At 36.6% G+C, this 17967-nt stretch overlaps 1 protein-coding gene across 7 annotated transcripts in view; it reads right to left on the bottom strand.

The window, feature by feature from the left end:
* The window catches only part of LOC150094164 (tight junction protein ZO-3-like), a 528478-nt gene that overhangs the window by 212034 nt on the left and 298477 nt on the right, over positions 1-17967 (bottom strand). For all 7 annotated transcript variants that reach the window (XM_090411771.1, XM_090411769.1, XM_090411767.1 and 4 more), the window contains exon 15: positions 14389-14559. In XM_090411771.1, the coding sequence (XP_090267897.1) occupies positions 14389-14559 (171 nt within the window). The remainder of the gene's footprint in view (positions 1-14388; positions 14560-17967) is intronic.

Raw genomic sequence — 17967 nt, forward strand, 5'->3', positions numbered from 1 at the left:
TTTTTTTCAGGTATATCACTACATACCATGGTGGAAGATGTTTTCGCTTCAGATTTTCCTGTTAATGCAGGTGTTCTTCAGAGCTCTGTTATTTCAACCTACCCTCTTCCCAATCTATATAAATGACCGACCTCACTGATCTCAATCCTATTCACAACTCTACAGATGGTAGTACTCTCTACCCATCTACTCAGATGACAAACCTTGTAGCGCTCAAACACATCTCAACAAGATCATCTGCCATAAGCACCCTATACGTTGATCTCTATACCATCCTTCATTCGAGTGACAACAACCTAGTCATCTTCAGTATTTCCAAAACAGTTTTGCCTGATTTCTCACAAAAAAAAAACCTTAGTTTTTCCTCTGCTTATCTATGGTAATGTTTAACCTACTAACCAAGACCAGATCTCTCTTTTTGGCTGGCTCTTACTCCTAGTTTTTCCTAGCATAATCACATTGCTCCTGTAGCATCTTCAATGCACATCTCAGACTACTCGAAATATTCTTGATGCAATTCAGAAGAGAGCAGTTCAGTTGAATGATATCCCCCTCCCTCTGTTAGAAACTCTCTTCACCCACCCATCTCACAGATGATCAGTTTCTGCATTATGTCCCATCTACAAATATTTCTATGAGTGTTGTTCAGCAGAACTACAAACCATCATGCCCTGCCATCCTCACTTCTACTAATTCTAAAGAAACACAAGCAACAGCTACCCAACATTCTTTTCCAACTAAACTTTCGACTCACAGAACCTGCTACTCCCCGTCATCTTTTATTCAATCTGCTTCAGTTCTGTGGAAAAGCCTTCCCATGAAGTATTTTCCAAGGATTACAACCTGCAGATTTTTATGAATATCAACAGATTACTTTGCTCTTGATCCTAGCCCACAAATTTATTCGCTTATGCCTTGTGGCCTCTCATGCGTGGGAGTGATATTAAAAAAAAAAACCTATCTGGATGTGAGAAATGCAGAAGTTGCACACAGTATCTTTGGTGAAGGCCCAATGCTCGTTCCCCGAATTGTTTTGGTGCTTGCTGAAGAACAAATGCTTGCATATTTATTAGATGTTCTGGATGGAATAAGAGATGAAGGCCAGCAAAGATTATTTCAGTTATTTAGTTAGAACAGGTTGAATTACATGAACAGAAATGGTAATTAGTGCATGGAAAAGAGGGCAGAAATCACAGTGGCATCTATTTGTAGATACCACTGTGTAAGAACGAGAATGGATGAGTGAATAATATTCCACAGAAAAAAGAAACGTGGAGGAGGTTATGGTGTGAGTTTAACAAGATGACTGGTTTTCCCTTTCAGACATTTAGGACTGTAGGTGACTTTGTAGGCATTGCCCACAAAGTATTCCTAGTAAGATTTTCACAGGGTAGTTCACCATTGCTTTCCTCAACCTCCCCCAATTTTATCTGAGCTCGGGACCGGCATATGACTGGAACATATATTCATGACTGTAATCCATGTGTGTTCACAGAGGCTGGTTTGCCTGTTCTGGGGGACGAAAAACCTACCTCCATATGAGAACACCCTTTACACCCTTTAGTCGAAAAAGACCAGATAAAGGTTCCTCACATCACTGATGGGAATCGAATCCACGTCTTTCTGACCAAAGGGCTTCTTCTATACTGACTTAGCTATGGAGCTCTTAACAAGATGAGCTGACTTATATATTTGGAAAGAGAGTTACTTAAGGAAAGATTAGTTGTAAGCTAAGCAAGCTTACAACTAGACAATAATCTAGTATCTCTATGGACAATTTGTGTTCAACTATTATCAACAGCAAATATACACTGACATTTCGTCCAGCTTGATTAGCAGATAGAATTAAAGAAGAAAAGTCAATTTGCATCCTCGATATTTAAATACCCCCCTCCCCCCCCCCTCCAAAAAAAAAAGATGATCTTACTGTTTGGGTATTTGAACTGCAGAAAATCAAAATTTAGAAATAAATAATCACAAGTTAGAGTGATGTCTGAATTTAGAGAGTGAGTAAAAAAGGATGATGAAACAATTTTTAGCCAAAAGCAGATCAAGAAGAGGAAATTCTAGGTTTGGCATTCTCTAATCTGAAACACACACATGAAAGGAATTATGCATGGGATAGTTCAGACAGTTGAGGTAGTCATCACAGCAGCTGTCTGTTAAAGTTCTATGAAAGATAGTAGGCCAGGATTTTTTGAAATTTTTTTAAGCACAGAAAAATCATTCTCTAATCTGAAACACACACATGAAAGGAATTATGCATGGGATAGTTCAGACAGTTGAGGTAGTCATCACAGCAGCTGTCTGTTAAAGTTCTATGAAAGATAGTAGGCCAGGATTTTTTGAAATTTTTTTAAGCACAGAAAAATCTTTTATTGGTGTGAGCAAACCTATGAGTACATATGTATCAGGGGCAGGCTAAGGATTTTTTTCTTTTTTCTTTCTTTCTTTCTTTTTTTTTTTTTTTTTTGGGTGTGCTTTTCACAATGTCTGGAAACCTTGCTCTAGAGATCAAATGTAGAACTTTTTCAAGCTACTTCAGGTCTCCAATAAGCAGGATAGCAATCTCACACCACACAGTGAAATTCATCTCACAATTTAATGACAATCACAGACATCCATGCTCATGTCATGGCAGGATTCAAACTCACAGCCTGCTGGTTGAAGAGCAGATACACTAACCATTCACCCAACCAGGCTGGCAGATACCTCTGACAATAACAGAATGCTGACTAGTGATTGACTAAATTGAAGGAAAACTGCAGACAGGAGATTAATAATAATATAAACATAATAATTTTGTGCTGTCATGGTATCCTGTACACCCTTGAAGGGTACATATCAGTAAATTAATGATGACAACTATAACGAGCTTTATATATGCTTGTTGAGGCTTAAGTGCTGTGAAGAATTCATGTTGGAGGTTTAATGGAATATTATCAGCACTGAGAAAGGATTAAAACTAATTTTAATGCTTCCAATATTTCGTCTCAGTCACAGAGACATCTTCAGGGATTACAAATAATTTTTTGTAACAACACACAACACACACAAATACAATACAATGATAAGTAAAACAAGTGAATGAAACTATAGTCCTATCTAGGTGGTGGTGCATCCTCTATGGGCATTTGCAGGTAGCCTAGGATGTAAAGAGGGATCTCTGATAATAAATGTTTCCCAAATTCTGGGAAGTCTTATGCAACTGTATTTGTTTAAATTAGGTTGATTCCTGAGTGCAGATGCAGATTCAAAAAACAGTTTCACTCACTTGTTTTACTTATCATTGTATTGTATTTGTATGTGTTGTTACAAAAAGTTATTTCTAATTCCTGAAGATGTCTCTTTGACTGAGATGAAATACTGGAAGCATTAAAATTAGTTTTAATCCTTTCTCAGTGCTGATAATATTCCATTAAACCTCAGACATGAAGAGGTTTATATACCTTAAAACAGTGGTGAACATAATTTATTTTTATGTTAAGGCCACAAAATGTTGTGTTTTTTTTTTATTTGGGGGGGGGGGTAGCTTTCCATTAGGCTGGCATGTAATCAGAGTGTCTAGGAAAGGGAAACTGCTGTTGTTTTCCTTTCCCAAGGTAAACTGGATCCCGGAGTTTTGATTGTTTAAGTATATTGTGAAATTATGTAGTGTATCCAGGCCATGCAGCCAAATGGAGAACATATCATTCACGTAGCATACAGACAGTGAATTTTTGTGGGGGTTTAAGAGTTTAAGGTTTGTCTTCAAAGGTCTCCATAAAGAAATTGGCCAGGGGTGGAGAGAGTGTTGAAACCATAGCTGTCCCCTCTGTTTGTAGAATTTTCCTTGCCAAACAAAATAGCCTGAGTTCATGGTGAACTGAAATAGGGCTGCGATATCGAGACGAAATTTGGCTTGGATGAAGTCAACGGTATTTTTGAGTGGAACACTGGTGAATAAGGAGGAGATATCAAAACTGACCATTATGTCAGTGTGTTGGAATGCGAGGTTTTCTATACTTGCTTTAAAGTGGGCTGAGTTTTTATGTGTGAAAGTGTGTTGCCAGTACATTGTGTGAACATTTTGGCTAAAAGTTTGATTCCCACAAATACAAATTAGCCAATGCCACCCACAATGGGATGTAATGATACATTTTGCTTATGGATTTTTGCTAGTCCATATATTTTGGGGGGGGGGGTCTAGAATTAAAAGGTTTCAGTCTGTATGTCACTTCCACAGGCTAGGTGACCTTCTTAAGGAACATATGGAGTGTTCTGATTTGTGTGCTGGTGGAATCATATTCTATATGGAGGTACTGTTAATACTTAGAGACTTTTATATAGAGGATATTATCATAATATTAATCCTACCGGCTGCACCATTGTTTATATATAGGATTTTTATTTAATCTCTTTTGCTAACAATTACTTTTATTTTTATTTCCGAGTGTACCTATATATTATATTGCACAAGGGTTCACTCCGATGTGCAATGACATCTTTTTTACTATTTCTTTCAGAATCCAAATAATCACTGACTCAAGACCAAAATACAAAATAAACACATTTAATATTATTATTATTATTATTATTATTATTCAGGCCTCCATGGAGTCGAAAGACTCTTCGTGGGAGGTCCTTCCTAAGAACATAAAGTCTGTCAAGATTCATCGAGGGGAGGTCCACCTTAAGAAACACAAAGTCTATCATACCACTCTTTAAACTCACTGACTGTTCTTGCTATCACCACTCCATCAAGCAATGCATTCCACGGTTCAACTACCCTCCACGCAAAGAAACCACTCCTAAACCTCTTGATCACAGTTTCCTTTCGTAACTTCCAGGGATGGCCTCTTGTAATCACTCCTTCCCGCTGTTCAACCAAGCGAAAGAACTCCTGTCAACCCTGTAACCACCTCTCAACAGTTTAAACTCTCAATCATATCACCTCTCCTTCTTTGATCCACCAAACTCTGCAGTCCACATTCCCTCAGCCGATCCTCATAACTATGCTTGTACAGTCCTGAAACCATATTTGTCATCCGTCTTTGTATCCCTTCCAAAGTTAATTTATCCCCTTCAAATCCTGGGGACCAAATCTGAGAACAATAGTCTAAGTGTGGTCTGATCAGAGACTTATACAACGGAATGATAACCCTTTTATCTCTGCAGGTCAGTGTCCTTCTCATAATTGCAGCAATCCTCTGTGTTACCTTCACCACCTTTGCAATATGTCCCCTAAATTTCAGGTTTCTATCAATCATCAAACTCAGATCTCTTATCTCTCTTACTTCCTCCAATATAACTCCTCCCATAGAGAATGCAGTATCCCATCGATGTTTCCCAAACCTCAAGACCTTACATTTTTATGCATTAAACTGACACCCCCATTCATTTGCCCATCTATCTAGCTTATTCAAATCCTCTTGCAGGGCGACCACATCTGCACTATTACTAATAATCCTTTCCAGCTTCGCATCATCCGCAAACAACTGAATATCCGCTTGCAGTCCACTGGCAATGTCATTGATATAAAGGTTAAACAATATAGGTCCTAGTAATGAGCCCTGTGGGACCCCACTTGTAACCCTCTGCCTCCTTAAAACTGCTCCACCATACGCAACTCTCTGATACCTATCAGACAGCCAATCCTGAATCCAGACCCATGTGATGCAACTTAAATATCAGCTTATCATGTGGCACCCTGTCAAATGCCTTCGCTAAATCTAAGAAAATTGCAGTATATGCCTTTCCCTCATCTAATGTTCTTGTAACTTTATTATAAAAGGCTAACATATTGCTAAAACAAGAGCACCCTTTCACAAATCCATGTTGACTCTCACAGATAACATTACCCTCATCTGCCCAATGCTGTATACGGTCCCTCAATCTTTCTCCAAGATCTTAACAACTACTGATGACACACAGACTGGCCTATAATTAGACACTTCCAGTCTGTTACCACCCTTATGCAATGGCACTATATTACCTTCCTTCCATTCCCTGGGCACCTTTCCCACAGCCAGACTTTCATTGAAAAGCCACGTTAAAGGCACTGTCAGTTCCCTAGCACATTCTCTCAAAACTCGTGGTGAAATACCATCCAGTCCCAAAGCTTTACTGACATCCAGAGTACTCAGTATCTGAAACACACTCTCCTCCTGTACATCTAAACCTCGAACCAGCCATATCTCTCTAGCATTAAAACTGACTCCTCTAGGATGAAATACTCCAATAAAGTGTTCATTGAACAATTCCACTATGTCCTCTGCATCAGTCACTCTATTCCCATTTTTATCCCACAATATCATTCTTCCACAGTCATTTCTCCTCCTACTGGCCACATAGTTAAAAAATTCCCTAGGATTTTCTTTGGATCTTAGGGCCAATCTCCTCTCCTATTCCAGTTTCGCTTTCCTTACCACACTAGTCACTCTTCTGGCCTGTGTCTTATATTCTTCATGCATCTTCTCTTCACCTTCTCCTTTTATCTCTTCCATAGCCTCTTTTTCGCATGCAATTCCTGTTTAATATTGTTTGTCATCCACTTTACTCCAAATTGTGTTCTCTTCTTGACTCGTGGTATACAACTTACCATTTGCTGCTAACAAATATTCTTTCACCATTTCCCACGCACTAATGATATCCCGGCCTTCCAATTCCTTCCTCCATGAAACTACCCGAAGTTGACGTCTAAGACTATTATAATCACCTGCATTATAATTCCACATAAGTTCCCGTCTCTTTGATACTCCAGCATGTCTATTCATTTTCCAAGTCAAAACCATATGGTCACTCTCTCCAACTGGTGGGAGAGATGTCATCTCAGTATTATCAACTCTTCTGATGCTATAACCAAATCCAAAACTCTTGAACCTCTTGTTCCCTCTGTTACATGTTGCCTAAGACTTTTGTCCCTCAAGAATTCTAGAAATTCCATTCCCCTATTGCTACATGCATCTTCCTCTCTCCAATTTATACTACTGTAGTTAAAATCTCCCATAACAATCATTCTTCTTGCACTTGTCAAACTTAACTGTCTAAACGTCTCCTAGTCCCCATCCTCTGTGCTCCTGGGTCTGTAGCAACACCCCACTAAATATCCTGTCTTGCCTACCTCACACCATATGCTCTCAAAATCATTTGTCTCACTTCCTTCAAAGCCTCCACTCTTAGAGGACATAGGTCATCACTTATCATAAGCAGTATCCCACCACCACGCTTTCCCCTCCTATCCTGACAAAAAATGCTGTACCCAGCGACTTCTATTCCTGTTATTATATCCCCTTCTGTCAACTACGTCTCAGTGATCCCAATAACTTTTGGCCAGGCTGATGCTATCTGCACCACCAATTCCTCTCCCTTATTCTGGATACTCCTGGCATTAGTATAAAGCATATAAATGCCATTGTTTCTATACCCAGCATTATTCCTTCTAGACTCCACTGGGCTCAGTGTTACCTGATGTTGTTTCCCTTCTCCCAAGTATCCATTCCCACAAGAGGCCACCCCTGCTATCATCCTCCTTGGGACACACTGACTTGTTCAGAACAGCAATCGCTCCAGATGCCTATGTCCTTCCTCATTCAAATGTAAGCGGTCTCTTGCATACAATTCTTCTCTTTCCTCAAACGCACTCCAAGCATCCACATATACCAGTCCTCTCTTGTCACGCATTCTCACTATTATGCCATTCAATATCACTGCTCTTCTGCTCAGCTCATCATTATCATACCTAGGCAACACATACACTATTTTTCCTCTTTCTGTCTTCTTCCGTACAGCCTCAAGCAAAAATCTCATATCTCTTGCTGCCCGACTTGCATTACCACTCAAGTCATTTGTTCCTACCATCACAATCATCTCATCCACCCTTTCACCTCTCTTAATTGCCATAGCCACCCTTTCTATTGTTCCTCCTGGCAAACACTCCTCACGCATCCTATCTTGAACACCACGAATCATTGAGTCACCATACATTATACCTCTTACCATTCCCTCTCTCCTATTGTTTCCATTCTCTCCTCTTCTTTCATTCCCATAGGTCTCTCTCATTCCCTCTCCTCTACTGCTATTCTCTCTTCTAGCATTCCCATACCTCTCTCTCCTACTGTTTCCATTCTCTCCTCTTCTAGCACTCCCATATATCTCTCTCATTCCCTCTCTCCAACTGTTTCCATTTTCTCCACTTCTAGCACTTCCATATCCCTCTCTCATTCCGTCTCTCCTACTGTTTCCATCCTCTCGTCTTCTAGCATTCCCATACCTTTCTCTCATTCCATCTCTCCTACTGTTTCCATTCTCTCCTCTTCTAGCACTTCCATATCTCTCTCTCTCATTCCCACTCTTCTACTGTTTCCTTTCTCTCCTCTTCTAACGCTCCCAAAATTCTATCTCTCCCCTCCTCTGATTTGGCTTGCATTTATCTCTTCCATTCTCCGAATTTTATCTTTCATACTTCTGCTCTCATTCACAAGACATTCCACCTCCTCTTTCAACTGATCTATCTCCCTTTGCAGGTCAGTCACTCTTAATCTAAATTCACTCTTCCAAACAAAACCATCTCCTAAACTTTCACAGTCACTCACGCCTTCCACACTATAAACTATTATTTTCTCATTCATATATATATATATTTTTCATTCTCTTCTATCACACTACTTGTCTTCCTACATTCATTCCCCGTTCCTGGAGCAACATGGTCGGATACTGATATTTCGAATGCACTTATTTCCTCCCACTGCCTGTATTTTGCGCACATACGCTCTCCGCTCTCTTTCACAAGCCACATATCCAATTCCCGAGATGCATACATGCCGCAAGTACTGCATGCCACAAAGTCCCTTATGATATTGCTTATAATAGAGTTCTTAAATGGCGGAGGACTTGGCGATACATCACTTGCGACTGCAGCTGAATCAGCCATCATTCCTTACTGCCGAGTAGCGTAATCATTAATTATTCAATTAATAAATTCTGTTAAATAAATAAGAAAAAAAGTACAAACATTTACAACCAAAACAAAACCTTTAAATATAACAAAAACAATATATATATATACATTTCAAACAAATATTACATAACTAACTACAAATTTAATTGGATCCAAGGCCTTTTAAAAATAAACTTACACTTAAGACAAGACTAAACACTTTGCTTTCACAATGACAAAATATTCATAGCCAGTTTCTCTCTCTGTCAAGGCCCTTTTCCGAAGATTATTCTTCATTTTCATAGGATCCTTTCTCATCACTCATGTAGCACACATTAATTCTTCCTGATTCAATTCTGTCTCTTTTTAGTAGAAATAATAGTTAGATCTGGCATCCTTAATACAGATGAAACTTCCTAATCAGAGTTTTCTCGAACATTCCTTTAGAATCTAAATAGCAATTTCTTCTTTTATTCACTAATGCTTATTGGCAGTCTTAACTCTTCCACTTTAAAAGAATTCACAGTTCTACGATTCCCTTTTCGGAACCTACTATAAATCTTCCAATTAGCGTTTCCTCGAATATTCCTTTTAAAACATCTATAGCAATGTTTTCTTTTAATTATCAATACTTATTCCACTTTGAAACTTCATAGTTCCGCGATTCCTTTTTCGGAATATACTATTAATTTTCTTCCGACTGTCACATAAAAAAACTCAATTTCCTCCGAATCTAAATGTCTGCTGGCTTGTGTTCTTATTTCCTTTCGAAAGCTGTGTTGTTTTTCTCTTCATTACTACGATACCGATACCGAACGCTTTCTGTCAACTGTCAATCACACATCAAACTTCTCGGCGAGCATGCGCCGAGAAAGTGACAAGCGAGAAACTAAATACAATGGCTGACACGTATATTACGTTAGCGTAATGAAGATGTCTCTTCAAAACACAACACTTGATAATTTTAAACTACAATAAAATTGTTTAAAGTAACACAACTATTCAAATCCGGTAAGTACAATAATTTTTTAACTGCTTTATATATCATTTTACAAAATAATTTCAATAATGGGCGCATCGCAAGTGCTGACAATGTGTGTTATGAAACCAAAACAAATAAACTTACTAACATAAACCATTTGTAAAAATATTCAGAATTTTAAATTATTAATATTTTTACATCAGTTTCATCTTTCTCTGAAAAATTTTTTTTAAAAAAAATTTAAATATTTAACCTATAGCTAACAAAACTTTTAATGCTTATTTAAAATGTGATTCTTGGTAATCATTAGTTACAATCTCTGAATCACTAATTTCAGAATCATCTGATGCTAGAGATGATTCAGAATTTACATCTTCAAATTTACTATGCATAAAAATTTCATTTTTATACTTCTGAAATATTTCATTTAAACTATTTGAATTATGGCATAAATCTACAGAATCATCACTACCAGAATCAAATTCTACAGGCTTCTGAGATTCTTCATCCTTATTAACTAAATTAGAGTATTTTCACATTCCTCTGGCTTACTTGGCTCTAAGTTAACTAACCTATGATATTCTGCTATAATTTCATCAATGTTAGAGTCAGTTTGATTATCTTCACTCTTACATTGTACACTATCTGAATTATTTCTCTTGGGATTTCTAAACTTTCCTGCATTAGGTTTTGTTTTACCCAAATTTAATTTTCTCCTTTGCTATGTATTTGAATTACTATTGGGATTTCTCTTGGGATTTCTAAACTTTCCTGCATTAGGTTTTGTTTTACCCAAATTTAATTTTCTCCTTTGCTATGTATTTGAATTACTATTTGAATTAATAGCTTTAAAACTATTCCCTTTCCTACTATTTGATTGTGAATGAGATGCACAAATAGTATCAGGAAAACAATACTCATCTTTCAATATTCTATTCATATTCTCTCCTAATATAATTAAATTTCTACTCCCTAAAAAGTACTTTTTTAACCTATCAGAGTGTACATTTATAATTTTATTAGGATTTTTGACATCTTGAATCCTAAAATTCACAGGAGAAAATTTATCTAAAATTCTATATGGACCTAAAGCTTTCCTTCCTAATTTCCTAACTCTTTTTATACTAGATTTATCATCTAACAATACTAAATCTCCTGGTACAAATGGCTTATACTTTCTAAAATGATTTATATACTGCCTAGTTTTCTGAGAACTTAATTTACTTATTTCACCTATTAATCAGTGAGTAGTGGAAAATTTATCTATAACTGTTTCCAGATACTCATTTATGTCATTGTATCCTGTATTAGGATTGACTGAAACAAGTTCATTAGGAAAGATTGGATCAAAACCATATAAAGCAAAAGATGGTTTTTCTTTGATAGCAGAATGAAAAGCAGATCTGCATGCAAATAATGCTCGAGAAAGATATGTGTCCCAATTATTCATTTTAGTGTTTGCCAGATTAGAAAGTATTTGCTTTATATTTTTATTCAGCCTTTCACACATACCAATGCACTGTGGGTGATAAGGTGTAGTAAAAATCTTCCAAATATTAAGTAATTTACATAATTGTAATAACAGTTCAGATGTAAAATTTGTTCCTTGATCTGAAAGTAAGGTCTCAGGAGTTCCATATCTACAAATTATCATATTCAAGAACTTTCTTGCAATAGTCTTTGCAGTTTGATCCTTCATTGAGACTGCTTCAGGAAATCTAGTTAGCATATCTATGGCTACTAGAATGTACCTATTGCCTTTTTTAGTAATTGGCAGTGGACCTACTGCATCAATAGCAACAGCCTGAAAAGGTCTAGTGGGAATTGGAAATGGTTGTAGTGGAGCTTTTCCTCTGAAAGGGGATCTTATTTGGCACTTATGGCATGATTTGACATATGTGAGTATGTCACTCTTCATACCTTTCCAGATGTAATGATCCTTTATTCTTTCCCAAGTTCTAGAAAATCCTTGGTGTCCTGCCAAGTCAGAATCATGGAAAGTGTACATAATCCAAGGAATCATTTGTGTTGGTGCCAATATTTTAACTTTCAACCTTCCTTCTTCCATTTGTCTAGATAAAAGTAATCCATCTTTATCTAGAAATAAGTTTTCCAGGTTTATAAATGCATCCAGTTGAGTTTCACCCTTCAATACTGCTTCATAAATAGTTTTAACTATGGGATCATCTTTCTGAGCTTGGACAATCTCATTCTTTTCCCAAATTTGTGAACTAGGTTGTTTATTCTTAAGAGTCTCAATATTGAACACTTGATCATTATCATTAGTATCTTGAAAAACTTCAGGAGACTGCTCTAATTTTCCTTTGTCACCTGATTTCCTGTCTAAAAAACATTCTAGTCCACACAATGACACTATACTATCAACAAAATTACATGCAAAACCATGACATTTCAGAAAATCAATTCCAAATATTACTTGTACATTTGGAATAGATGATGCTGGAAGAACTATTAATGGATGACAAACTTTCAATGGAAAACAAGGAATTGAAATAAAAACATTGATTTGTTTATCAGCAGAAATTTGATTCAAATATGGCCTTTAATTTAATTGGATAGCTTAAAATTGAAATGTCATTTTGGATTATAGAGATTTAATTCTGTTAAACAAACCATAAGAAATGAGTGAAATATGTGCACCTGTGTCAAGTAAGATTTCACAAGGCACATCTTCAATAAATTCTTGTAAAACTGTCAAAGGATTACCTCCATTAGCATAAGGAGCTAATGATATATCAAACTCTCTTTTGGATCTGTCTTTAGCTTTACCCATCTAATGAGCAGTTTGACATTTCTTTCCTTGCCAGTATGATATTGGAATAATAATTATTTCCAGATTTACTTTTATTCTCTGATTTCTTATGTTGAAAACAAAATTTATCCTTAACATAACAGTCTTTAGCAAAATGACCAGGTTTATTACATCTAAAGCATTTTGGAACATATCTCCTTTGAGATGTTTTATTTCTGTCAATACTATTAGATTTACAAAAGAAAGATTGATTATCTGTAGTATTCTTGTATTATCTGTAGTATTGTCAAATCAGATATCATCTTAAACAGAAGTTCCTGTCCTTTTACTATTGGTCTCTGTTGTCTTTCTATTTCTTCACTAAGAAATGTTTTCAGTTCCTCTAATTTTCCCAAATCATGATCGTACCTTGGAAATAGATTCTAGAACATTTTCAGTGAAATTCACAGAAGTTTCCTTAGACTGTTTCCTTTTCTTAGCTCCCTTTAATTTTTGAAACTTTCCTTCTCTCACTTTATCTGTAGCCACAATGCTAGGAGAATGAGTTTGATTATACTGAAAAGAATTTACCTGTTTATTATTTGCAGAATGAAATATATCTCTAAGTCTCTTTTCCTTTTACTTAACAAGTTCAAAACACTGTTCAAGATTTTTAACATTTTTCTTGTATGCTGTTTCTTTCAAATTATCTCTAAGGCCATGCCTAAATTGATTAAACATTTTCCCAGGATATGGCTTCCTATTAAATACAGTAATAACAAATCACAGACTGCATATTCTACTAGGTTAAGCTTTTCAAAACTTGAGGAATTACTTGCATTTGTTGAACTGTCCTATAAGCCAGAAAAAGTTTGATTAATATCATCTGATTCTAACAGCACTTTGTCAGAGCCATCATCATCAGAGAAACTTGAAGAAATTTTTCATGAACAAGCTGAGACAGATGGTTCAGCTGAGACATATTAAATGGTATATCTTTGGCCAGGACAAATCATGAACCAAATTATTCAAAAATTAAATAAGTGGTTATGACAAATATAAGCAAAGATATAAGATTTCTTATGCATATAATAATGCAAAAACAAAAAATTATACTTATCAAAATTTGAAAGCATTCCAGCTCAGCACAGGGAAAAGTTTGCAGGCAAGATTTATTGCTCTGTTACCTTTTTGATAACACAAAAACAGTACTAGGAGTGGCAAATGCATGAAACATCAAATATAGTTTGTTCATTGTGCAATCAGAGAGCAAATAATTTTATTCTAGGAAGTGGGTCGATGTTACCTTCAAAGGGCCAATGTTACTCCAATTGATGGTATATGGCTTAACTGCACTGTACTTCATTTATTCTCAAGACGTATCAAACATTATATTCCATATCATAATACAGAATAATTATCACAAATATCACTGAACAAAAATGAACAGGGTTTATTTATGTCTTCATCTTTCTTGCTTAAGCAAATTTGTTATAGTAACATTAACCTAGAATTTCTTTCTAAATTTTGAATGCACAGAATTTTACATAAAGATAGGCATCTTGGAAAAATTTGCATAATTTGAATTGGTCTCTTTCGAACATGATAATTAATGGTCCCTTAAGCTGTACTACAGTAAAACTTAATCTAAAGATTACGTTTTAAGGTTTTTGCAGTACAGTACAATATCTATTACAAATGACAGAGTTTTATTTTGTTAAAATGTAATCTACCTACCTGCTCCTATTAGGAATAATGCCTTTTTGAATTTCTTGACCATTACGACCAATGCGATACACTAACCATGAACCTACTACTCCATTATGCAGGGTATCAATCACATGAAATACCTCTCCAACATGAAAACCAAGTTCCCCTTTTCCTGTACTATCATAGTTAAAATGTGTTCTAAAAAACAATAAAAATGACGTTAGAAACAGTCCATATAAATATTTTATATATTATCTTCAATAAATAAATTTTGTTAAAAAAAATCTGAGATTTGTATATTTTCTCCACCATCATCAATTTTTGATCAGTGCCCTACTTTCAAATGGTGTAAAAGACACTATGACAGTAATAAATATTACAAGCTTCCTATTAATAATTTTCTTTCAAATTAATCTATTTCTTAAGTCTACAATATTGTCAGATCTTGGATTTTAGTGTTAAAGCACATAATTCATCAGGCCACATAGATCTTGGTCTTTTAAACTAATATCTTTATTTTCTAAACAATGAACATATTAGAAAGCACCTTTTGATTATTATTTATGTGATTCTACTAATGATGATGATATCTGTTCACAGCTCTAATTTTATTCAGAATGTTTGTACCTATAGTCTCCAGTCTTTGATCACTTATTTTATTTCTAACCCAACCAAACTTAAAACTGGTTTAAACATTGCTTTGTATACATTTCTGGCTACTTTTCTCTTATTCCTCATAAATTTATGCATCTGGCTTCCCACCATACCAGCTTTGCTCTTTTTGTTATCTATTTCTAGATTTAGTTTGCCATTTTAGCCGGCCTGGTTGGTTGAATGGTTAGCGTATCCGCTCTCCACCCAAGAGGCTGCGGGTTTGAATCCCGCCGTGGGCATGGATGTTTGTGATTGTTTGTGAAAGTACTAGTGGTGGTAGCTGGTGTTGGTGTTAGATGATGAAGGTTGGTGGAGTAGTGAGACGAGGAGTTGTAGAGTAGATGCCCTCCCTCGATGAGCCTTTGGACTCCCTGGAGGTGTGATGTAATAATAACATCTTCACTAAAATTTCTGACTAAATAACTGAATATATAATTTTATATATAAATAATTTCTAGACAGTAATCCACTTATCTGATGGTCTTATCTCACAGAATGTAAGAAAGATGTTATAGTGCATGAGAAGTTTGATGACAAACTAGAGCATTACAAAAAATGAGAATGGTATCACTAGAAGTAATCTAGAAATGGATGGAAATGCAAGTTACTATAATAACAGAAATAAAGTGAAAGATCTCAGGCAAGAATTGATGAAAATAAAGAGGGAGGCTAAATATATGGAGGAGGAAATTGAATGGCTAAAAAAGTGACTGCTGATGTTAATCAGGAGGTTAATTAACAAGAAGCAAGTATGGAAGGATGATAAGGCTTTGTATAGAGATTCAATCATTAGAGACAATCATAATCAGAAGGCATGTTTTCCAGGTGGTACATTGAAACAAATATCTGATGCTTTGCATGGAAGGAAAGAATGAAGGATTAGGCATCAGAATTAGTGGTGGCACAAATGACTTGGATGATGAAACAAAGAATATGGAAAGAAATTAGAAGTTGTTGCAGGAATCCTTAATAAATATGATTATAAAAAACTGCCTCAAATCTGGAAAGTACTTATTCTAAGAACTTTAGCCCAACATCCAAGAATACCCATCCCAGTTCACTAGTGGACACTATTTTAGTACTTTAGACTTAGCTTTGTTGTTTCTGTTTCAGCCCTACTTACCGTGTGTAGTGCCTTCATGCACATATCAATTTGTTCTTCGTTCCCTGAAGATGACAGTTTGACTTTGTTGGAATATCGGAAGCATTAATTAAAAGTGTTTTTTTTTTCTAATTAATATACTATTACTATTATTACGGGCAACTCCAGGGAGTCATTAGACTCATCGAGGGAGGCCCAATCATATTCATCACAACTATTCGACATTCATACAGTATCTATCATACCTCGCCTTAAACTCATTCACTGTCACAGCATCCACCACAGACTCAGGGAGCGCATTCCACTCATTCACTACTCTAAAAGTAAAGAACCCAGCTCTAACACCTTTACTAACCACACTTTTGCCCAGTTTCCATGGATGTCCCCTAGTCCTCCCACAACCAGCCCTGTTCTCAAAAATATCTTCTGAATTAATTTTATAGAAACCCTTCAGTAATTTGAATGTCTCGATCATATCTCCCCTCCTCCGCCTATCAACCAATTTTTGCAACCCACAAATCCTCAACCTGTTCTCATACGGTTCATTCCACAGACCTGCTATCATCTTGGTCACTCGCCTCTGGATCCTCTCCACCTCCTCCCCATCAAGAAGAAACCTAGGTGACCAAATCTGAGCACAGTAGTCGAGATGGGGGTCTTATCAAGGCTCGATACAGAGGAACAATAACCTGCTTGTCTCTGCTTGTCAACGTATTCTTCAGCAACCAAGTGATTTGATGAGCTGATTTGGCCACTTTTGCAACGTGTCCCCTAAATTTCAATTCCTTATCCACCGATACTCCTAAATCTCGTGCCTCATCAATTTCCTGGAGCACGGTTCCACCAATGCAGTAAACTGCCTCCAATCTTTTCACCCCAAAATGCATAACCTTACATTTTGCCACATTAAATTGACATCCATTCTCCCTAGCCCAGACCTCCAATCTATCCAAATCATCCTGCAAAATTTTGACGTCATCTGCATTCACTATTGCCCTACCCAACTTCGCATCATCTGCAAACAAATGAACTGTTCCTCTCAGATCCTTTCCTATATCATTTATGAACAAATTAAACAGCAGTGGTCCAAGAACAGATCCTTGTGGCACATCACTAGTCACAGGCCGTCTTGTGGACTCTACTCCTGAGTAAACCACTCTCTGATATCTCTCCTTCAACCACCCTCCTATCCATCTCACCAACCCTATGTCCATTCCCATATGCTGCAATTTACTGATTAGAATTCTATGTGGTATCCTGTCAAAGGCCTTAGCAAGGTCCAGTAGAATCACTGTAAACCCATTACCCTTATCCAGTTCAGCCATCACTGTGTTATAATACATGAGCAAGCTACTGAGGCATGACCTACCCTTCACAAAACCATGCTGTCCCCGATACAGTATCCCATTTTCTTCTCCAATCTTGTATTTTCCTCTTGACTATTTTCTCTAAGACCTTGATAATGATTCCTGTTATGCTGATTGGCCGGTAATTTTCAACAGCAGCCTTGGAACCACCTTTGTGCAGTGAAACTATTTTCCCCTCTTTCCACCCCCTTGGGACTGACCCAGTCCTGAGGCTCAAATTAAACAAAATGGTCAAGGGCACTGACAATTCTTTGGCCACTTCACGTACGACACGAGCTGGTATACCATCCAATCCCACAGATGTATTGACATTGAGGTTCTGTAATAGACTAGTTACCTCTACTTCATTCATCACAATTCCAGTATAAGCTGTTGGTTCTTCCATTTCTGCAAAGTCACCACCTGGATGATATACTCTTGCAAAGTGCTCACTCAGTAATTCCACAACATCGACTGATTCGGTTACCTCCCTACCCTCAGCAT

The sequence above is a fragment of the Typopeltis vanoorti genome, chromosome 22 (assembly GCF_054136105.1).
Source record: "Typopeltis vanoorti isolate ZY-2024b chromosome 22, IOZ_Tvanoo_1.0, whole genome shotgun sequence".
Taxonomy (NCBI): Eukaryota; Metazoa; Arthropoda; class Arachnida; order Uropygi; family Thelyphonidae; genus Typopeltis; species Typopeltis vanoorti.